Source organism: Rhododendron vialii, chromosome 4a, assembly GCF_030253575.1.
Source record: "Rhododendron vialii isolate Sample 1 chromosome 4a, ASM3025357v1".
Lineage (NCBI taxonomy): Eukaryota > Viridiplantae > Streptophyta > Magnoliopsida > Ericales > Ericaceae > Rhododendron > Rhododendron vialii.
Window position 1 is genome coordinate 43,973,230 of NC_080560.1, and position 23,457 is coordinate 43,996,686.

At 35.3% G+C, this 23,457-nt stretch overlaps 2 protein-coding genes across 4 annotated transcripts in view; one reads left to right on the top strand and one right to left on the bottom strand.

Moving 5' to 3' along the window:
* LOC131323166 (major pollen allergen Ole e 10-like) overlaps window positions 1-23,457 on the bottom strand; it is a 76,887-nt gene that overhangs the window by 16,200 nt on the left and 37,230 nt on the right. The window lies entirely within an intron of this gene.
* Window positions 16,720-23,164, top strand: LOC131323165 (pto-interacting protein 1). Of its 3 annotated transcripts, none has more exons than XM_058354844.1 (8): window positions 16,720-17,038; window positions 18,768-18,873; window positions 19,336-19,583; window positions 19,664-19,790; window positions 21,497-21,770; window positions 22,078-22,210; window positions 22,344-22,430; window positions 22,677-23,164. In XM_058354844.1, the coding sequence occupies exons 2-8, from the start codon at window positions 18,792-18,794 to the stop codon at window positions 22,806-22,808; spliced, it is 1,083 nt and encodes a 360-aa protein (XP_058210827.1). In that variant the 5' UTR covers window positions 16,720-17,038; window positions 18,768-18,791; the 3' UTR covers window positions 22,809-23,164. The 3 variants fall into 3 exon arrangements, with proteins under 3 accessions (XP_058210827.1, XP_058210828.1, XP_058210829.1); XM_058354845.1 differs by having other exon boundaries at window positions 16,740-17,126; XM_058354846.1 differs by having other exon boundaries at window positions 16,740-17,103.

A 23,457-nucleotide genomic window follows, 5' to 3' on the forward strand; every position in this document is an offset into this window, starting at 1 on the left:
TGCCACGTTTAATTGTTTATATATTTTAATATAGATTTCAAAAAATATACAATATAGATTTTATTTGATAGATTTCAATTAATTTTATATTTTTATATTTTTTAAATTTTGAAAATATTATAGATTGAAAGATAAAATAATTTAAAAATAGTACGAATCTTCAAAATGGACAAACAAATTCGAACGGATGGAGTATTATTTAGTGCTTCTCATAGGGGGCTTTCTTTTATCCAAAAAGTACTAGTACCACGACATGCATACGCACTCATCACAAGACAAGTGTTTGTGGGGCTAACTTGTCTTTTGTGTGCATATGCATATGCATTCGTGTGTAGTCTTAGCAAACTGATTTTTGACATCGGGTCCAAATATGCTAGAGTAAGTTCACCTGTTGATATTAAAGTGATTTCTTATTTTGAAATGATATTAAAATGAGTTTGTTAAAGTCATTTTTTGTTTGTTACAGTATTGAAAAGTAAAAGTGATAGTCGTGTTGTACCAATTTGGTTCCATTTCGACGCAATTTAAAATAAAGACCGTTATAGAGGGGCTCTAAAACTGAACTGTATTGATATAAAAAAACGACGTCGTTTTGAAGCCCCTCCGTCAATTTTTGGCGTGTTAAAATCAATTTCCTCTATTTAACTCATCTCATTATTCTAGGCAAATTAAAGGACTTGAATGATGTGAAAAAATACTAACAACGGTCATATTGTGTTTAAAAATTCACCCTACTCTAGTGATGGCATTAGCACTTTTGAACATCAACAATGACAAAATAGGTGGAATTAATTGAGTTTTGCCAAAATTCTAAATTATGGGTGTATAAAAAATGGCAATGATTTGGAGTTGCAGTTATTGCATTTTGAGTGAGAGTGAAATGAAGGTGTGGTGAAAATTACTTGTATGCAGCTGGTTCATTATTCCGGGAACACTGGATAATTTCTTCAGCATTAGTGAGATGAATATACTACACGTATTTTTTAACTGGTATGGTATACACGTACGCGTTAAACGAGGAGTATAATATACTCCGTAGAACGCAACTGTAGGGTATAGCCCCACGTCCCTCTCTCTCTCTCTCTCTCTCTCTCTCTCTCTCTCTCTCTCTCTCTCTACTAACTGGTACTAGGATATAGGAGTAGCTTAGCTTTAGCTTGATATAAAACCATACTCCATATTGTTTTCAAATTTTCAACGCTTATACTTACAAGTCTTTAATTTAAAATAACAGGGTACGGAAATTTAGACATTAATTCGTAGTATTCGAAAGAGATAAAACTGGATTAAGGACTATTTTTCGATTAGACATTACTGTTTCTTACTAGTACTATTTTACTATTTTTCGATTTGTGCCCCTAAACCGGTTTTTGAGACTCATCTCTCTCCTAAATTTTTGGTTTTCAGCCAATATTGTATATGAGTAATTTTTTTTGAGAACTTATTTGTAACTCTCCGATGAAGTTGATTTTTTACATTGTAAGTTTATTTATCCATCCAATAAACACTTAATATGAACAAATCAATCATTTAAGTGAAGCCGAAATGGGTTTGGAAATAACACACGACGTGCAGTCCACGGCCAAACTAGAGAAAAACCATCTTCCCCTAAACCATGCCTCCTACCAATGGGTAACTTCCTTCTTATGTGGGATGCCAGAATTCGAGTCGTGGACATTTAGAATTCTGGGTTATGGATAGCCTCTAAAATCTCCTGCAGACTTAACCTATGTACACCAACAAAAGGTATTTTACCTGCTCAATAATCTTTTTTTTTTTTATTTTACCTACTCAAATATCTCTCAACCCCATACCAATTCTCTTTATTATACCTCTTTATCCTTATAAAATATACTCCGTGGTAGAGAGAGAATGAGGAAGTGGTAAGGAGGAGAGAGAAGAAGAATGATATTTTAATGGTTTACTTGTGAATAGTGGCTCTCTAGTTTTACCGAGCATTTTCTGGAAAGGAAAAGTACCTCAGTGTTTAAAGAGACTGGTGCAAGTTGTTTTTGTGGCTTTGAGTAGGTAAAATGACTATAAAGGTGAGTTTGCCTACTCTTATGTACATGTTCTGACGCTTTACTAACCTCCGGTGATATACACAATATTGAATGGAAAAAAAGTACTCCTATATACTCCCTCTGTCCCAATTTACTTGTCATTTTTTGGAGGTCGTGCTACGTTTCAATTAATTATATCTTGTAATTTATAATATTTTAGGTGATTTTGAAAATATTGAATTATAGAACAAATCGAGATCTATCAAACAATATCTATATTGGATATAAAATTCATTACCACTTTAAAGATATGACTAGTTTTTTAATCCAGTTCGAATAAAACTGAAACAAGTAAATTGAGACGGATGGAGTACATAATAACTCCTAACTGGGTGAAACAGGACAAGAAATTGTTGCCCTTTTATTCCGACTCCCTCAAATATAGAGTGCCCGTGGCTTCGCATTCCAAATATAGTTATCCTATATACCAGGGATCGATCGTGAAGGGGCCCTTAATATGTCATTATTGTAGTACCTCATCGATCGCCTCTCTTTGTCAATTTTTGTGTGTGTGTTTTTTCTATTTCTTTTTTTTATAACCTTGTCAATTTGTGTTTATTACTCACTTTAGTACCACCCCTTTTCTTCTACCTTGACTTAAAAGTCATTGGGCTTCGAATAATACTCCACAAAAAGATGTATTGATATTCATAAAATGTGTATAATTCATTAAACTGCTTTGATGTTTGTGAAACCAACACCGGCTACATCAGAGTAAAAGGTGCTTATTATTGGATAACAATTCCATGTTCATGAAAAGCTTAATTTTAAACCACTAATCATTTTTTGTGTTTATATTATTATGAAATATTGGAAGTGAATAATCAACTAATCATTAAATAAAGCCACGTGAATTGAGATAATTGTATGAAGGGGTACCGGTGCTTAACTGGTGTAATCTAATTCATGTTATGTGTACCCAAAAAAAAGTAATCTAATTCATGTACACAACTTCAAGGGCTTGGCCAAATGGTGAAAACACATAGAGTTTTCGGAACCATTTTCCTTCTCTTAGCACAATTTTTAATAAATTTTGGATAGTGATAATGCCAAAACTATTTTTGTCTGTGCCAAAACTCCAGCGCATAAAAGTCTTGTACACTGCAGTTTTTGTGCACTAGAATTTTGACACCAACAAAAATAGTTTTGACATTATCATTTCCTTAAATTTTCTCTTTGCTTGTTACTCATCTATATTTATCTATTTCCATTGGTTTATCCAAAAAACATCTCTCAAAACTTTTACGGAACATCCTTAGAATTTGTCCCCTAGCTTTGTAAGTCTTGGGTTTCAAGTCTACTAGCTAAAGTGTCATTCACTCTTGTGTGCAGTTGGTCCATACGAGGTTGGGTGCTTTGGCTAAATAAAGTTACTTGGTTTAATTTTTTTACTTTATTCAAGAAAATCACACTTATTAGTTTTGCATCAATTTTTTGTGAATTATTGATTATTCTTGACGAGAGGAATCAGAAAAGTAAAAAATTATGGGCCAATTTTTTTTTTAAAAAGACAAAAATTAGACAAAAAAATTTAAGCTTGGTCCATAATTTTTTATTTTTTCAATTTCTTTTGTCAAAACGAATCAATAATCTATAAAAAATAAATAACGCGTAACTAACAAATGCAATTTTTTTCTAAGAAAAACAAAAAAAAAAACAAGTGGCTTATTTAGTCAAAACACCCTAATTATTAGTCACTAAAATTAGCTAAAGTGCACGTAAAACAGTCTGAGCTTATCAAATACTTGTATACGTTGCACAAACAAAGCCCTTGAACATTCTATAGCCACACACGATTACATACACAATCGCACAAACTCACTCACATCAAGCATGTGGCCCAGACACAGAATGTGTGAGTCTCATGCTTGATATGAGTGTTTAGATGATTGTGTGTGGTAGTAGCATAATTGTTTCTTAACGGCCTGATTGAATGCGGCCCTCGGATGAGGAGGTGATGGGATGTTTTTGCCTTGGTTTGGCAACCAAAATCACACCTGAACTAATCATCCCAGGTCACTATTGAAACTATTTAATTCGGGCTGGGGTATTATTTATGGACACCCTTTGATATGTCCATATTTAATCCGGGTTAAGGGTGTGCAAAAAACCCGAGCCCCGACCGACCCGATTCGACCCGAAGGGTTTCGGGGCGGGGCCGAACATGTGGTTCGGTCGGGTACGGGTCCATTTTTTGGAGAAAAAAAGTTAGTTTTCGGTTCGGGTCTCGGGGTGATGTTATTCTTACCCGACCCGACAAAAACCCGACCCGGCCAAAAAAATCGGTTATACGGACGGTTATTCCCCCTCCTTCGGTTCGGTTTCGGGGCCCAAAAAATCAAAAATTCGACCAGTCGGGTTGGATTCGGTCCGAACCCGACCCGTTCGATCTGTGCACACCCCTAAATCCGGGCGGATGAGGCCCCTCTCAAGTCCTCATCCCCCTTCCCTCCTTCCCTAACATTATCACCTGTTTTATTCTTCATTCAAACCAAAGACTACTATTTTATCTATTTTTTTAATATATCAACAAAACCAATTATTCCTACTTTTTTTATGCACCCTCCATAAAAATCATATTATTATGGACCCACTCTTCATCAATAATACCCTTCCTATCGTATTACCTTCCATAAATAATACTCAAAATTCATGCCGCATCCAATCGGGCCGTTAAACGGGCCATGCAGAGGAATCCAAAGGGTAGTTGTACATATGAGGTGCGGAGTGCAATTTTGTTCACCTTCCTTAAAAGAGGTGAACATTACCCTCCTTCTTATTGGTTGAAATGGTATGGATCCCACTACAAAGTGATGCCATGCTTACCATGCAATACACTTTTTGGTAAGCATGACATCACTTTGTGGTGGAATTCACACCATTTTCAACCAATAAAATGGAGGATAATGTTCACTCTCTTAAGTGGAGGCCGGAGGGTAAACAAAACTCAACTCTGGGGTGCGGATCCCATACCAACCGGTTTGTCGGTCATGTGATGAAATGGCGCTAAAGGACAATATAGCCCTTGTTCCATGAGACGGACCAAGCGTTTTGTCCTATGTACAATCTCCATCACTCTTTGGTAGGGTTGGAAAAAAATCGAGCTAGCTTAGAGCATCTCCAACTCATATTCCATTTCTTCATTTTGGAGGAAAAATATTTTTCAATCCATCATCTAAAACTCTCTTCCATTCGGGAGGATGAACTTTGATCCTCTAAATATAGAGGATGAAAGAAAAAATAGAGGATCTCCTCCAAATATGTGTTGGAATTGAGAAATAGAGTGTTGGGTTGGAGTTGAGATAAATAGTACAATCCTCTAAATCTACTTTTCAAATAAAATAGATTAATTTGATTCTCTCAAATAGAGATTTGGAGGGTGTTGGGTCCCTTACAAAATGAGCCAAGTTCAACACTCAAAAGTTTAGCTTAACTTGCAAAAACTCAGCTCATTAATTTGGTTCGGCTCGTGTAAAGAAGTTTGTTAAGTAAATTCACTAAGCTCAACTCGTGTATAAACAAACCGAGCTCGAGATTTAGGTTGGTTGAGTGACAAGCCGAGATGACGATAAAGCTCGGCTCATTTGCACTACTATTCTCTAGGATTATTTATAAAAAAAAAAAAAAAACTCCATTACTGTCCCTCCATCATTCCTTTTTTTTCTTTTATGATCCTTCAATTGTTTTTTGTTTTTCCCGGGGAAAAAGGGACCACACTACATCACATGTAGTACAATACAATGGGGCATCCACAATCCAATGGCATCCACAAGTACTGCACATGGAAACTGTGAGATCGGTGGACAAAACATTTAAAAAATCGAGAACAAGTACTCCCCCTGTTTTTTTATTTGGAAAATGCTAAAGAAAGTCCACGTTTAGTTTCAAAAAGTGTATCGAAATATTATACGAAAAGTGTATAAAAGTTGTGAGAGTATATTAACAAGCGTAAAAAGGGAACTGATTATTATTATTATTATTTTTTGTCTTTTTTTGTTCTTATTGAAATTAGTTGGTCGAAGATATATGCGCAGTGAGCTTCCAACAGATAATCAACTAATGAAAATATGCGCACTCGTCGTTTTAGTTTGAAGGAAAAATCTTAGGCAAATTACCAAAACCACCCCCGAGGTTTCTGCAAATTATAGATTGTCTTCTCACGATTGAACAATGGAGTAATTTGTTATGAGACAGAGAATATTTTATAATTTCCCCAAACATAAGGGGGCAATCTGAAATTTTTAGAAACTTTTGGGGGCCGATTTTAGCAATTTACCCAAAATCTTTTATTCCTACGATCAACATTCAACAGTTTGATACAGAAATTCGTTGAGAATGATAGGGACAGAGACAGAGCTATGATTTGGATTTTTGTGAGATGATATTCAAGAATTAACTTGGCTTTCTTTGGTATTTAGAAAAACAAATTTGGTAAAAATGGAGAATGAAATCTCAAGATAACGGTGATGTCATCTAGGACATCATAATGTAATAGTAAACTATTCTTTAATTAGCATATTGAGGTTACGTTCTTGTGAGTTTTTTTGTCTAATTTTTCTTTGTTGGGTCATAATTTTCTACTCTACAGACTCTTTTCGTTGAAATGAATAATTAATTTAAAAAATATGACGCGAATCTAACTAAAATTCATAAAAAATAAACAAAACATAAAAACGAAAAAGAAAAAAACGTTTAGGCGAATGGAGTTTGAACCCCAAAAAACTTGGTAGTTCCGAGAGTAAATTTAATCCATACATTGAAATTTTAGAGAAGTTCAATATTGTGTTTTAAGACCAGATCTAATTCCCCGCCGGCCTTTAACAATAACACCTCTACCCCTATAGAATATAATGACGTGGACAGTACATGATTGGTAGCATTTTTTAGGAAAGTTTCAAGTAGTAGTTGTGTCTTTCATATGAATTGAAAAGTCGTTTATGTCCTTTCTAATCTAATGTTTTAAAGTATCAGATTCAAATTACTATCGCCGACGGGAATTAATTATTTGTTTTTAGCCACAAGGTACGTGATGACAAATTGACACCCCTGATATTAGTCTTAATTATTATTGAGAAAAAAACGAAGCACTAGTATAAAAGTGGGTTGTTACCCGCGTTGTATCAATGTTTTAGTTGGGACATCACTTGGTATATATTGTCCTAAAAATAGGCACCATTTTGTTTCATAGTGGCTTTTATTTGGAGCAACTGAGTTGGAAGAAATTAATTTGAACCTTATTTTCCATTACATGCTTGCTAGTGTTGGAACCATAGGCTTTGTGTTGAAGTCTGGATTCATTTTATATAATTTTCGTTTGATTACCCAAGTGATTATAAAATTAATATACTCCACATATTTGGTACGTAGAGTCCATAAAAACAAAACATGAAAGAGTCCAGGAAAGTTTAATGGATAGTCCGGATTCACTGGTAATGAATGGTACAAGTGAATCCGAATCGTCCATTATACTGTATTTTTTTGAACACTTTCATATTTTGTTTTCATGGACCCTAGCTAACATTTTCTCTACATGAGGAAGTACTTGAAGACAGAGAAATTAAAACGAGCAAAATGAGAATATACTACTGTACTAGTAGTGTATAGAGTATTTTAATTTTCTTACTGCGCAAGTATATTGTAGTAGTAGTAGTCTTATCAATCCAGTAAAAAATACTCCTGGCCTCCATTTTTTTAGTAGTCAACTCCGCGTAGACTGATAGGAAAGTTTTCAATCTTAGGACCAACTCCAGTTTTTATGCTTTTCTAATGGAAATGCTACGATACAAACCCATAACGTTGTGAGTGTGCACACACGGGAGATCGATCCTCTGAACGGATAAACCTCATACCATTGGATTGCATGTGAGAGTTATTTTGTTTTGTAAAAATTTTATGCGATCCAACGATCTAGAGAAATAGAAGGTTTCTGGGTACAGAGAACCTCGGCTTCGTGTGTACGAATAATTGATAAGCACTCTCTAAATCGCTTCAAATTCATAACGTTTTGTATAAGAATTGTAAATCGTAAGTTCAGTCTTGAATTCAAGACTTTTGTATAGCAACTCATAACATTTGGATATAATCATGAATTCAAAAAAATTTGTATGGTATGAATATAAGAGAATTACTAGCAATCTCGGCATTTAAAAGACGCCCTTAATTTTTCCAAACGCCAAAAATGAACACCTGTCAGTCTCCTGCTGCTGGTAGCCCTTTCCTGGGGTGGAGTTTATCAAACGTCGGACTTCGCCGGAAAAAAGGCCGGGACTTTTCCCAACAATGATACGACGGCCGGGTTTCTGGAAAATGCCGGGAAAGGCTTTTACCGGGGAACCCTGCTAACCACACATATATTTGTGCATAGACTGTGCACAGATTTTTGTTGTGGGAGCTATCACGGGTCCTACACAAATGATTTGAGTCGTTCATTAAATGTAAAATATTTTTTCAAGAATTTCCGTAAAAAATTAGCTCAATCTAGTACTTATAAATGCATGATCCAATCATCTAAATTTTCATTCAGATTTATGAGTGATGAAAAGTTTGATAATTGGATCAAGCACCTATAGGTATTGAATTGTGCTGATTTTTTACGAGAACCCTTGAAAAAATATTTTACATTTAATGAACGGCTCGGATCATTTGTGTGGGACCCGTGGTGGACCCCACAACAAAATCTGTGCATAGATTGTCTTTGTGGATAGATTTATCGTTTACGGGGACTTTTGTGATTTTTGCCGAGGAAAACCTTTTTTTCCTTGCATCGATCTGGGTAAGATGCTCAGAATTCATAAAATTTTGTACGCCATGATCAAATTTGGTCTTGCTGCTACAAATTTCTAAACAAACATGCATCATGAACTTTTTAAAAACACTTGTTTGGTTGTCAGTTTTAAAATAAAAATATTTTATAAGTTTGCATATTTCGTACTATAAAATACTCCTTTCGTCTCAATTTGTTTGTTCAATTGTCGAAATTTGTGTCTTACAAAAATATACTTATATCTTACATTTTATAATGGTTTTTATGATTTTGTATAATAAAAACTAATTGAGATCTACGAAACAAGATCTATATTGCATATTAAAAACATTATGAATTGAAAATTATAAAAAAAAAAATTTAGAAGTCAAACACTCTCAAAAACTCAAAAAGAAGACAAACAAATTGGAACGGAGGGAATATCATGTATTCAAAACTATTTAAGGAGGTATGTACATCCTGTACGCAACCAAATAAGAGCTCATCATCATGAATATATATCTTAGCTAGTATTTCTTTTCTTCTGAAACAAATAGTAAAACGCAGATAGGGCAATTAGATTTAATTTTACGGAAATTCTAATGGCAGGGAAGGTTTGCAGGGAATCACACAAGGAAAAACGCGTTTGGTCCCATTCCGAGTCCCATAAAAATCTAAAAAAATATCCATAAATTTTTGAATATTATTTTATGGGGCCTTGTAAAAAATCAGCTCCAACGGATATCGGTAAGTATTATTTATGGATTCATATGGCGAAACTGCTCATTTCACCCCTATTAATCCCAAAGTAATACTAACCGATGTCTGTTAAAGCTGATTTTTTACAGGGCCCTATAAAATAATATTCAAAAATTTATGGATATTTTTCTAGATTTTTGTGGGAATCAGAATGAGGCCTGTTCTGCTTTCTTTCTAAACTTTCTTTTTCAAAAAGAAGATAATTTCAAACTCAAATATAACGAAAATGAAAAATAATTTTTTAATTTTTTTTTGCACCGTTTAAAAGACTTCAATGAAATCTATCAAATAAGATCTATATTTGTATAAAAATTATTTGTATAAATGTATGATTTTTAAACTTGAAATTACCTTCTTTTTAAAAAAGAATGTTTTAAAAGAAAGTGAACCTGACTCAATGAATTTTACTCCATCGATCCATGCATTTTGATTTTACTCCTTGTGAGAGCGACCCATATCCATCCCATCAAAGTGTATGGGAAAGTATCTTACCCAACACCAGACATATCTTATCTAATTTAATTTGCTTATAAATATCTGTAATCGATCGATCATTATGTGGAACTAATCATGGTACGTAGTATGGTAGTAATGATAATAACTGGAAAAATCTGAAAGTAACCTAGCTCCTCTCGTGGTGCATGTCCTGTCCCCCCAATCGTAACATTTTAAAGCCTTCTCAAGGCAAATGTTATATCATTGAGTGATTCATGTTATGATGAGAGATACTACTGCATCATGAAAAGTGATTTTGAAAAATGTTACTGTAATAATTATGATGTTATGCATGATATGGTGAAAATTTTTATGCCTTGTTTTCATTGATAAATGTTATGTCATATATATTGCGGTTTGAAAATGTTACGCTATTTTGTAATTTTTGTTAATTACCCGATTTTTTGTTAGTTAATGTTATGTCATTGAGTTATTAATGTTATAAAGAGATACAATATCTCTCCCCTAAAAAAGAGGGGTGATTGATACCATATGCTCCCTAATAAAATTCCGACATCTTCTAAATTATTTTTACAGGAACAAATATTGGCATGACATTTTAATTGTTACAATAAACGTTACAAGAAACGTTCAACCTTCCTTCCAGGACCTCTTTTGTTGCTAGCTTTTCGCACGTCGTTACCTTTGTTCCGGGTTAGTCCCCCAAAAAAAAGGTTTTAGAATGAAACACACAAAGCATGCATGCATCTCCCGATGCGTTGAGGCAATTACACTTTTGTAATTTGCTTTCATAATTTGGTTGGTTACGTACCGAGTAACTTGCCTTTTATGGCTTTGGCCAGCCATTTTGTTTTGGAACGATTGATCAACCAACTACCTAGATTAAAGATAACTAAAGAGTGCTTAAATAATTCAAATTTAATGTGTACACGTACCGATCTTGATATTAGCGTAACTGTATTAACATCGAACATGTCTTGGTTTGGTTTGGTTGTGTATGCATGATTAGACACTTCAGCTTTACCTACCGGTAACATGATGAATAAAACATAATTTCCGATTAAAAAAATAAAACAAAATCTCTCTACCTCCCTTTAATTTGTGCCTCTTTTCTCTCTCTCTCTCTCTCTCTCTCTCTCTCATAAATATATAAAAATAAATATACATATATACGGATATACCGATATATGCATATACTAGTTTCTATCAAACAAGAAGGTATGTACGTTTTTGTGGAAATCTTTCAACGTTGATCTGCATGCATGGTTGAAGTTTATTCTTCACCCAAGAGATAGATCGACTTGGTTGTATCATGCATGCATGTGAATCACGTACCTTTCATGTTTATCGTATCACAACAGATAATTAAATTATAGACTTAAATTATCATAAAATGTTAGGAACACAATAATCTAAATACGACTTCTCATCCACGCGCACTAGTATGTGTGGATTCCATATGTATTTGAGAGATTGTATTTGTAACACTTTTGTTATTATTAAATTAACTAACTGCTCAATTGAGTGTGGTACGTACGTACCTAGCAAATTACATTCTTCTTCTAATTATATAAAATAATTATTAATTTATAACCTCAATGCTAGCTTATGGAAATTAAGTTTTTCTTTTTTTCTTTTTATTCAAATTCTAGTGGGGCTAGCTATATGTCGTGGTCGATATAATAATTAATTAATGCTGACTGAATGAAGATAAGCACTCCTCTATATATATATATATAGCCAGCTGGTAAGCTAGGTTGTTACTGGGCATGAACCATATGGGAGAGGTACTCATGATTTCTTTTCTCAACTACTCATTTATTTGTTGACCGAGAAAGAGTCAACTTACATATATACAGGGTATGCTGGATAAATTAGGGAAGCTTCTAATAAATTCACCCATTGCAAAACAACTGTGTATATATATACATACATATATATACATATATATGATAAAATAATTTTGATACTCCATATTTTTATAATCATACTTCAAAACTTGGTCTCTGATGATTATACTAAGTGTATTATGAATACTAAAGGATAAATAACAGAGTGTTGTTATAAAAAATTGGAGTGCCTTTTCTCTCTCTCTCTCTCCATATATACTACTCTCTTCATCTCATTTTAAATGTCCCATGCTGGAATTCTTACATTTTCAAATGAAAAATATGTATTTTTGGGGTTTGAAATTGCACGAATTTCCTTAAGGGACATTTAAAGCGGGAAGGTTGTATTTGTATACATTAGAGTTAGCTTACTGGTAGACATAAAAGAAGCTATCAAATTTGAGGCCAAGTTTCTTTTTCCTAGTGATTTTGAAGAATATTTTCTCCACTTTTACTTTTACTGGCTGCTGATGCCATGGATGACTACTTTTTCTTGATTTCTAGGTAAAAGTGCCTTAATTTATACTAGCCTGATCTATATATTGTTTATATATATATATATTTAAAATGCACAAGTAAATGGATACGCATCTTGTTTATCTTCATATATAATCATACCATTATTCTGGGCCTCTTGCGCGCCATCCATCAGCTTCTTTTACTTGTCACATTGACCCTAGCTAGTTAACCCCTATATATATTACTCCTTTGATCATGAGACCGAGGAATTCTTTGTTTTAGTTGAAGAATCTGTGTAGGCACTTCGATCTAGTCAGAATGTTGAGAGAGAGAGAGAGAGAGAGAGAGAGAGAGATTACCAGTACCAGTCCATTCATAAATAACCAAAAAGTTGGGGAAAATGACCCGAAATTTGATAAATATACGGAGTCTTGCAATGATGGGAATATATAGAGGACAACCAGCTAGCAACTATGGAAGAAAAATGATCGAAGGTAGAAAAAATTTGGAGAACGATGTGAAATACTCGGAAACTTTAAGTTCTATTAATTGTAATTAATTAAGCTGTGGACATTGAAAAGCAGATCCATGAAATCTGTTGAAGTCATCTCTCATGCATGGATCAGGTCAATGTTGTTGAAAATACACAAGCACACACGTACAAGACAACATATACAAAGACCAAAAAAAGAAAAGAGAAACGTCAACGTTTATGTGATTCAGTCTCAATACGCACCTACATTCATGGGAGAAAGAGATTTCACTGTGGTAACACCAGGGGATTGACATGATGGTTTTGGCTTACGACATTAGGAGTATTTTTTTTTAGAAAAAAAGACCTTGAGAATTAAATTCCATCCACCATCATTTTAGGCCCCACAGTACGTTAACTGGTGATCTGAATCGTTTAACTTGTAAGGCCCGCAAAGTAGTATTCTCGTTCAAAAAAATTGCTTCACCGGACATCGATAGGTGTAATCAAAATTTATATTTTGGTTATATAAAGCAGATGGTTATAGACAATTTAACTTGCCAAGATAAGACCATCCATTTTATAAACTAAAATTTAACTTTTGATAGATCTATCGATATCCAATCAAACTGATTTTTAGAGTGAATATATTATAATGTGGACCCTACAAGATGAACCGTTAGGATTATAACAACATATGCACAGTGGGGTTCACAGTGGGCGGCAGTGGAAAACCAACTATTTCCACCACCGATGGAAAGAATTTAATCTCTTTAACCTTTACCAAGGCTCTGTTCAATTGTGGGAAATTAGTTTCTAGAAAAAAAGAAGTGAGGAAAAGTAAAGGAAAATGAATTTTATTTTCCTATATGTGTCCTACAGCTTTCTTAATAACTGAACACACAAAAATTACCTCTTCAAAAAAAAAAACACACAAAAATTACAAAAAATTTGTTTTTCTCGTTCTTTCTGTGCAAATGAGCGGGGGCCAATTAAATCATATTACGTGCTCTACCGACTAACCTAGGAGGCAACTTTAGGCTCCCCAACTGGTGGGTTAGCATACAATGCCATCATCAAGCCCGAGGCCTCTCTTTCGGATTAGGCCCCAGGCCACCTTTAGTAGACAAATTAATTACTCCACCAAAAAATCTGTGGGCTAGCTTGTCTTTTGTCGATCTCTCGATCGGCCCAAAAGCTTTTCCGTAGTGAACATTGACAATGGGCTGTTTGGTTGGCTTCTTGTTGGTTTAAATGGTTGGTTCTCTTGTCTACACTAGGGCTCCGTTTGTTTCGATGTAAAATGTTTTACAATGTAAAATATTTTTTTAGAAAATAAACTTTAAAATTTTATTTTTCGGTGTTTAGTTGGCACTTGAAAATATTTTCAGAAATCAACAAAATAGTGTAAAGAGAGAAAGGAGGCTTAAACGGTGGAGAGATATGAGATTATTGGAATTGAATGTGGATCAGGACTGACGATCGAGGAAACTGAGCAATGAGGATTGCAGTAGAAGGCAGTAGGTTCATTTCAGAAAATAACTTACGGAAGATTTAAGGGTAAATTATTTACATCCAATTGATGGAAAATATTTTACATGTAAAATATTTTCCTCATCTTTTACACAACCAAACACCGAAAAATAGATAAAACATTTTACCGAAAAATATTTTACATCTAAACAAACGGAGCCTAGATTCATTGTCTCGGTAATAAAGAATTCTTGTGAAATACCGCTTGTTCTTGAAGCTTATTCTTTTTTTTTTTTTCCGGTACTTCGGAATCATATTATAGCTCTTATTCCGAAGCACTCTAAAAGCAGTTGATTACAGTCCGACAATATCAGTTTACATGAATTGAGGAGGTTTTCAGAATGATCGATCAAATATAACAACAATAAATTAAAATTCTAAAATCATGACACATACACATATACATGCACTAGTAAAATTTATAGTAGTTGTTACGATAGATATACCTTTTTCTTTTTCAACAATCCCCTTTGGTTCCCTTCGAGCCCGTTCCAGAACACCTTCTTAAAAAATAAATATTTATTTCACATTTTCAAACTCAAAAATAATGTAAAAAAAATATAATTTTTTAATTTTTTTTCACCATATTAAAGATCTCAATGAGATATTTCAAATAAGATCCATATTGCATATTTTTAGATTTCAATAAATCCATCATTTTTGAGCTTGTCTTCTTAAAAAATAAGTACTTAGCGTTGCAGAATGGGGCCTTAATGTGTCATAGTAGTATATAGTTTAATGATACTGGGAGAGAAAAAAGGAAGTGTTAATTGTGCAATTAATATCTAATACTAGTAGTAATACTAATAACTAAAAGGTTTCAAAGAAAGGTTTTTAACAGTAGTAACATGGGACTAATCAATGAGACAATATAGCCAGATGGGATAATTCCACAAGCCAGCACAGTTCCAGCAAATAAACATATAGATGTAGTACTATATAAACAAAGAAAATAAAAGAAAAGAAAACATAAACCCCCCCCCCCCCGCCCGCAGCCAGCTGCGATTGTCTGTCATCTTTTCACATTTTTTTTTCTTCAAGGAAAACCTCATTTGGGATTTTCGTTCCCTTTAGGACCGTGAAGCCGAAAAGCAATATTTCTGTGAAAAACAAAAACAAAAGAAACTACCCTTTCAATAATTCTTGATGTTACTTCTTATCTACATTGAAATAAAAAAGTATAATAAATATGAGAATGCATGCACTACAAAATGAATATGATAACAGTATGCAGCTAACTTTACTAAATAAGTTTGGTTTTTTATTTTTATTTTTGATACCTCAAGTTTCGAAACGTGAGGATGGATTGTCTTGATGACTCTGCCTATCGCCAACGGTCTTGTCAAGTTCTCTTTGATAAAATAAAAAAATAAAAAACAAAAATGAATAATTCATGATATATGTAAGTTAAGTCTGAATATACCAGGAAAACAATGGCTCTCTATTCTCTTTAATTTCCTAGTTTATGACTTCTTTCAACGAACAACATCCGAACCTGAATCCGAACTTGAACCCCAACGAAAAGGAATTGAAAGAACAAAAAGGAATGATTTTAGGCCGTCTTGTTGCACCTAATTCCTTTGACATATAGAGATAAGAAATGCCTTAGTAATTCATAACACGTCAGCTTAGTACAGTAGTACTATCTCTCTCCAACACGTTACATTGAAAGGCGATTTCCAATTTAAATTAAACAAATGGCAAATCCCACTTGCTGGGAAATTTCCGATTGAAGACCAAGGATTAGGAAAATTTCCAAGTAAAAAGGCCAACTAATTTGCTCGAGTTGATTACAACTTATAATTTCCATATAAATTACGCGCTCGAACCTTATTAGGTGAGGATTTAAAGACTATTTGAGTAAAGTTATTGTCACGGTCATTTAGTATTTTTTTCAGAATTTTTATGTAGATCAATTAAGCGTCTTGACGAGTAGAATATTAAAACTTCAAAATTTTTGAAAAAAAAAAAAAAATCATTGAAGACTAAAAAAATTGAAAAAGGAAATTTCAGTGTCCTATATTTCGTTTTAAAGCACTTTATTTAAACTCTTGTCCATCTTGATCTTGTGTACTTTTCCGATTCATTTTTACGAGACAAATGATAAAGATAAATTCACTACCTGCTGAAAAGTATCACCTGTATTTCAAAATAATTACCGTAAGGGAAAAATGACGGTTCAGAACGTATTTTGATAATTAATACCCGTCAAACACATACTGAAAATATTTATTAATGCTGAAAATATCAACGAGTATTAATTATCAAAAATACTTGATTGACCATCATTTTCCCTTGCAGTAATTTACTTTCAAACCCACAGAGAGCCAAAATCACAGACACCTTTGCTTAAAGAAAATTAATAAAATTCTGTAGGAGAGGAGCCAAGCAAAGAAGGGGCATCTGGGGCAACCTTAAGAATTCCTTTTCTAACTGTTTCCCGCTACGGCAATCCGCGGCACTCATTTTGGCTTTGTTTGGATCTACTAAAGCTTTCGTCTTTGGTGGAGTAATATCACAGTATTACTACTTGGTGTAACCTACAGTGCAAGTTGAAAGAAACAACACCGACATACGAGCAGCCGGCTGATCAACAAGCAATCCACACGCTTAATCAAATAGACAAGAAAAAAGGGTCATTTCTCTTCTGCCTTCCAAAATCCAGGTCAGGCTATTTATTCTTCTTCAGACCCTTCAATCTAATCAGTTGACTATGCTTTCACAATCTGGGTCTTCGTTAATTTGCAGCTCCAGTATGTTCTGTTGATTGCCGAATGCCTCTTATTGTTTAGATGTTTTGGGTGTGATTTCTGATGTTGATTTTTCTTCTCTCTTGGGTATTTCTCTGGGTTTTGATTGGTTGGTTTTGATCTGAAGTGGGTGAAGTTTATTCGAGTAGATAGAGGAATTTATTGGTCACTAATTGCATTCACGTGATGTTGTAGAAAATTTTGTTCTTTCAACAATTGACCTTTATAACTGATTTGTTGGAATCTCCTCACGAGAGTCTTTTCTAGTTAAGGATATTTAGCAAAGTGAATTATGGCATGATCTATTGATCGACTTAGTTTTTCAGCACCTCCTACGTATTTTTAGATCTTCCAAGCCTTTTAATTGGTGCTCTCTCATAATTTCATAAATAAGTAGCCTTCGAATGATGGAAGCCGTGAAAGCAGAGAAAATGTGTGATGGGCCAACTTAAGCTTTAGCTTCTCCAATTTCATGATATTACCCATGAAATGAAGTTTTGTAGTCTATATGAGAGGCTATCACATCAGTTAAATACAACTCCTAAAACGTCAACACAAGAGTGTGATACTGTGATGGCCTTTGCACTCATTGCCAATTGGATTTGAGTTGGATGCTTAGCATGGTACCAGAGCTAGGATTCGGACATGACTTTCCATTTCGTTTGTGATTGATTCCCCTTGTTTTTGACAAAAGTGCAATAGTGCACTTTTGTTTAATTGAAATCCTTATGGTGGTCCGGGATCCATTCGTCCATGTTCGACTCAGGAGTGGCAAAAGCAGGAGCGTTAAAAGCTTGTCCCATTTGTAAGATAATACTCACAAACTAGAATACAGGCCTTGGCGGCCTCTATAGTCATTGCCAATAAGAATAGGTGTTGAGTTGGATGCTTTAGAGTATCAACCATTTTCACCATATAAACCTGCTTTACATTTCAGCCTTTTGTTCTTTTGAACTCTTAAGAAAACGAAATGAAGTACCAACGTTTGAGGGAAGGAATACACACCGGTGCTGCTCCCGCTGGAATACTGGTCAAAACTGTCACTCTGAGGAAAATGGTCAATACGATCGAACTTAAATTGTAGATTCAAAGGGATTATGACGTTGGACAAGGTTTAATTTTGGGCCATCTGCATTGGTTGCTGATATTAGGCTATGGCACATTACTGTAAGTTGTTACCCTCTCCTTTCACAAAATCAACAAACAATACAGAAGACTTGGGTAACTACAAAACGCATATAAGCAGTTTGAGTACGAAGTTGCCTTTGAGTCTTAGCCATATTTACCCCCCTCTTTCAATTGAAGTCACATATCTGAGGGCAAAAGTTTTGTCTCCCTGTCTGAGTGCAAACATATGGACCATATGCTTAGTGGTTACCTATACGCGTAGGAATGGTTACCTTAGCATGTGCTGTTTTGGTGCTATATTTTCGAATGTGTAGTGACGATGGAGTATATTCAATTAGATGTTCAGAATGCTCTAACACTAACAGTGTGTTTTGTGATGAGATTGCTTGCCTTGTTTTTCTTTCCTTTAAATTCTCTTAGTTTGCTTCTGGTCCTGTGAGAGTTTTCTTATTTTTTTCCAAAGATCAAGATCTATCTGTTATCTTGCATGCTGAAGTTTTTTTTTGAGACATCCAGCTTGCTCCCTTGAGGAAATCAATCATGAGCTGCCTCGGCTGTTGCGATGACGATGATATGCATAGGGCTTCTGACAATGCACAGTTCACGGGAAATAATGCATCAGGTAGTTAGTTATCTATTATCACTTTGCAGGATTTAAACGTATTACAATAGTTTCTCTTTCATTATATGAAATGCTAAAGAAGGCCTTTATTGGACAAATATGGAGAAAGACACATCTTTTAGTTGTAGGAATTGGAATTTCAAAGTTTGCATTCCATGCTTCGAGTGTGAATCCAGAGACATTTAAGTCTTTTCCATTTTATTTCAGTGCTTTCCAAACTTGAGGTGGTATCACCAACATTTTCAGGGTGATTATGTTGGCTCATTTGAACACTGTCACTACTTGGCTTACTTGTGTTTTTAGTTTCGTTATTAGTTTTTATTCAGTTTGGATACTTACAAACAAATTATAGTGCTACATGTTAGCATTTTTAGTGTTATGTCATTCTCCTTTTTTTTCATTCCGTAATTAAAGGCTTCTCATTTCCGTCCACACTTAACTGAGTAGAAATTGTTGATGTAGGTCATGGGGGATATCATGCTACTGAAGCTGCCCCAAAGGACACAAAAACTGTAGATGTCCTACCTATTGCTGTCCCAACTATCCCAGTGGATGAATTGAAGGAAATAACAGAAAACTTTGGTACAAAGGCTTTAATCGGTGAGGGCTCATATGGAAGAGTTTACTATGGCCTTCTCAAAAGTGGACAGGCTGCTGCCATTAAAAAGTTAGACACCAGTAAGCAGCCAGACCAAGAATTTTTAGCACAGGTTGGGCTCATCACATTGTGTTAATTTTCTATATGTTGTATAATAACCTAAGATTGATCCGTTGCTTCATGAATTAACAGGTTTCGATGGTATCAAGACTGAAAAACGAAAATGTTGTTGAGCTTCTTGGTTATTGTTTGGATGGTGGTCTCCGAGTCCTTGCCTATGAGTTTGCTTCGAACGGATCTCTTCACGATATTCTTCATGGTAATTCTTTGGACTTTCATTCCTATTCCAGCTGAGCAATTAACTGATTGTAGAAAACTAAATTTTGAGTAGCTAATTTTGCTAGTTTCTTACTTCGAGAGATGCTGCTGCTATTTTGATATATGTATTGCCTCAGAGCCAGTCAAAATATCCAGAAAGTCGTTTTGAAGTCACTTTACTTTTAGGGAGCTAGCCCCTTTATTCCAAAATAGTGTCGATGTCTTTCAGCCTTTCAAGGAACCAACCCCTTTATTCCAATATAGTGCCGATGTATGTGTGGATTGCTGTTCACCTTTTAACATGACAAATCTTTGATTCTTTTAACAGCGTTAAGAATGCTGCTAAGAATTGATTTCAGATCTTAAAAATCGCCTGCCATGGGTGGTGGCTACTTTTGATCTTCTTTAGGTAATTAACTTTCATCTCAGCAAACATTCCAAAGCAAAGGGACTAGCGCATACACCATAATCCATCCAGGGAAAGCTGGAAAACAAACAACATTCAACCTTAAGCAAACTAACCTGCAGAAAGATACAACCAATAACAATACCTCTTAAGGACCAAGAATCCTTAAAGGCACCCTCCAATCTCTAGCAATTAGCCTATTACAGTCATTGTTTATCATGTCTCCAATAACTGATGCAGGCCCTAACTCCCCTACAATCAAACCTAACAAAGAATTGCAAGAGATATTGATATGTTGAAAGGACGTGCAGTTTCTCTCCCTCCATAACCAGTAGATAGCAGCAGCCTGGGTAGTATGAAGACAATTTGAGATGTAGAATTCCATCCTCTATGAGCCCTAGCCCAGCCTGGGTAGTATGAAGACTATTACATTCAAAGAAAAGGTAATAATGAGACTAACCACAAACTTGGCTCAGAGTACACTTAGGATCCACTTGCACACCCCATGTGATCAACCTGTCTTTAGAAGTTAAACGACCCAGGAAAGTTAACCAATGAATCAAGGCCCATTTTGGGACATGATGGGGAAACCATATCAGTTACTCCAAGGGACAGGGCCACAGGAGAATGCGTACTGTTCTTGGCTTGCCAGGCCAACTTAGCAGAGCAGAATATTAAATTCCACTGTGAAGAACCATTCTTATTAACATTAGGTAAGAATTCTGGAGGAGTGCTAGCAACAATTTTCCTATTTGGAGCATTCTTAGCCCTTAGTCTTGGCCATGTCGATTCGACTTGATGAATAATAGACTCCACCTAAGCATGTGAGGATCTGCCCATGTTATACACAATGCAAGCACCTAATCTTCGATTACAGAGCACCCATTGGATGTCAATAAGCAATCCACAAAAAAGTATATTCTATTGCTAATAGTATAAGTGATTCAAGGCTGCACTAAATCTCTAGGCTTGGTAATTTTTGGAACCATCCAAGATGCATCAATTGGGATCTTGGCTGACCACACGCCTTGGTTCTTGATCACATAGGTATGGACCCATCCCAAAGGGTATCAGCCTCCTTGCACACAGCCCACAAGTATCTAGCTGTGGAAGCCTTATTCCAATTTTTCAGCCATCTGAACAGCAAACCCCCTTCTTCTATAGGAGCACAAACAGATTTCCAAGAGACATAAGCACCAGAACTCTTGAGATTAGGACCAGACCAGAGGAATTCTCTCATCATACTTGACCTTTTTAAGTGATGATTCATGATTGTAATAGTCTTCATTCTGTGGATGTAGGACGGAAAGGAGTCAAGGGAGCACAGCCCGGTCCAGTTTTGTCATGGGCACAAAGGGTTAAAATTGCTGTTGGAGCTGCAAAAGGGCTTGAATATTTACATGAAAAGGCAAAGCCTCATATTATTCATCGTGACATCAAGTCCAGCAATGTCTTACTTTTTGATGATGATGTCGCTAAAGTTGCAGATTTTGATCTGTCCAATCAAGCCCCTGACATGGCTGCACGTCTGCATTCCACTCGTGTTCTAGGAACATTTGGTTATCATGCTCCAGAGTAAGCTACCGTGTTGTTTCAAATAGATGCTTTGAATCGTGGTTAGCAAACCAATATTTACAGTATAGTTTCTACTAAAGAAGTATGTTAAAGGCATCCTTTGCAAGTTCCGACCTCAAAATCCCTCACTCACAAATATGGCAATCATTCAGTTGGGGATGATTATTATATACCAAGAAAATGTAATGTCTAGCTCGCTTGTGTTGCATTCTGTCTCTATCTCCCTCCCTCCCTCCTCTCTTAAGATCTTTTGGAGCTGGCATCTTGATGCATTCATGATTGTTTAGATTTATAATTTGGGTGGCAGGTATGCAATGACTGGGCAACTGAGTTCAAAGAGCGATGTTTACAGCTTTGGTGTTGTTCTCTTGGAACTCTTGACTGGGCGTAAACCTGTTGATCACACATTGCCACGTGGACAACAGTCTCTTGTTACATGGGTACTCACTTATTCATGGTTGTTTGTTCTCTTTTTATCTAGAGAGTGTTTTCCTGTCTTGTTTTGATGTTTCGGTCCTCTAGTTTTGTAATTCTTGAATCCAAGTTCATCCTTTTACATCTGCATCCAAACAGGCAACACCAAAACTCAGCGAAGATAAGGTGAAGCAATGTGTTGATGCTAGACTGGGAGGAGATTACCCTCCCAAGGCTGTGGCAAAGGTGATTTATATATGGTAGATTGCTACTAATTAATAAATAAAGTAATATCTATTTGTAGATCCTCAATGACCTTGTTGTTTTATCTTCTCCAGGTTCTCTTTTAAGTTGTGATGTCTCTTACTTTTGCTACAATATGATGCCCCAAGGATCACTAGCCATCTTTGGATAATGATTTTAAGTCTGATGAATATCAAAAATTACTTCTAATCATTTAATTTGTGTGGATTGTCATGTGCTTGAAATCAGATGGCTGCTGTTGCTGCCTTGTGTGTCCAATATGAAGCTGATTTCCGTCCGAACATGAGCATTGTTGTTAAAGCTCTGCAGCCTCTGTTGAATACTCGATCTGGACCTCCTGGTGAAACACCAGTCGTGTGAATTTTACTTTCGTTTGCCTCTATTGCCAAACTTGTCAGTGGGATTTGTTTGTTGATAGATTCACAGATCTTCATTGGCACCCTGGAGTCTTCAAGAAACTGAATTGGGTTTTCGTTTGTATTGCACACAATTTTTTTGCAGATGCCCTTGACTTTAGTTGTGTGGTACTTCTTTACATTTGCTTGTATTGAAGGTTTCTAAATATTTGCGAGAACATTGTGTTTTGTTTTGTCTTTTTGTTTTAGTAGTATTGGAAGGATGAAAGAGGGAAGAATGTATAGATGCTAGAATATTCAGCTGCCAGCTGGTTGTGAGAATTTATTTATAAGGTCATTACTGCTGCTGTTTTCCTTTAAGGCATGAGTGTACCTGAGATGGTTCCAGTTTCATTTCAATGCAGTAGAGTGAAATCAATGCTGTTTGGTAACCTCTTTTCGTTACTAGTATTGTTTTAAGGTTTCATTTCATCAGATGGTTTGTTCTTTTCGCAACATGCTGTTTTTCTGGATAAACAACTTGATTAAGCAAATGTATCCTCCTTTGTAGCTTGCCAAAGTTGGTTTGATCATCTTTGTCCTCAACAAGGACATTTGAAACTCTATTCGCTTGTTCAGATGCCATGTGTCGGTTAACGAAAATACTCTTTTAT

What these genes read in the sequence shown, in the direction of transcription:
- LOC131323165 (XM_058354844.1), top strand. Translation starts at nt 18,792, where the DNA reads ATGAGCTGCCTCGGCTGTTGCGATGACGATGATATGCATAGGGCTTCT. An exon ending in CACGGGAAATAATGCATCAG is followed by an intron (nt 18,874 to 19,335) that starts GTAGTTAGTTAT and finishes TTGTTGATGTAG; the next exon opens with GTCATGGGGGATATCATGCT. An exon ending in CTCCCAAGGCTGTGGCAAAG is followed by an intron (nt 22,431 to 22,676) that starts GTGATTTATATA and finishes GCTTGAAATCAG; the next exon opens with ATGGCTGCTGTTGCTGCCTT.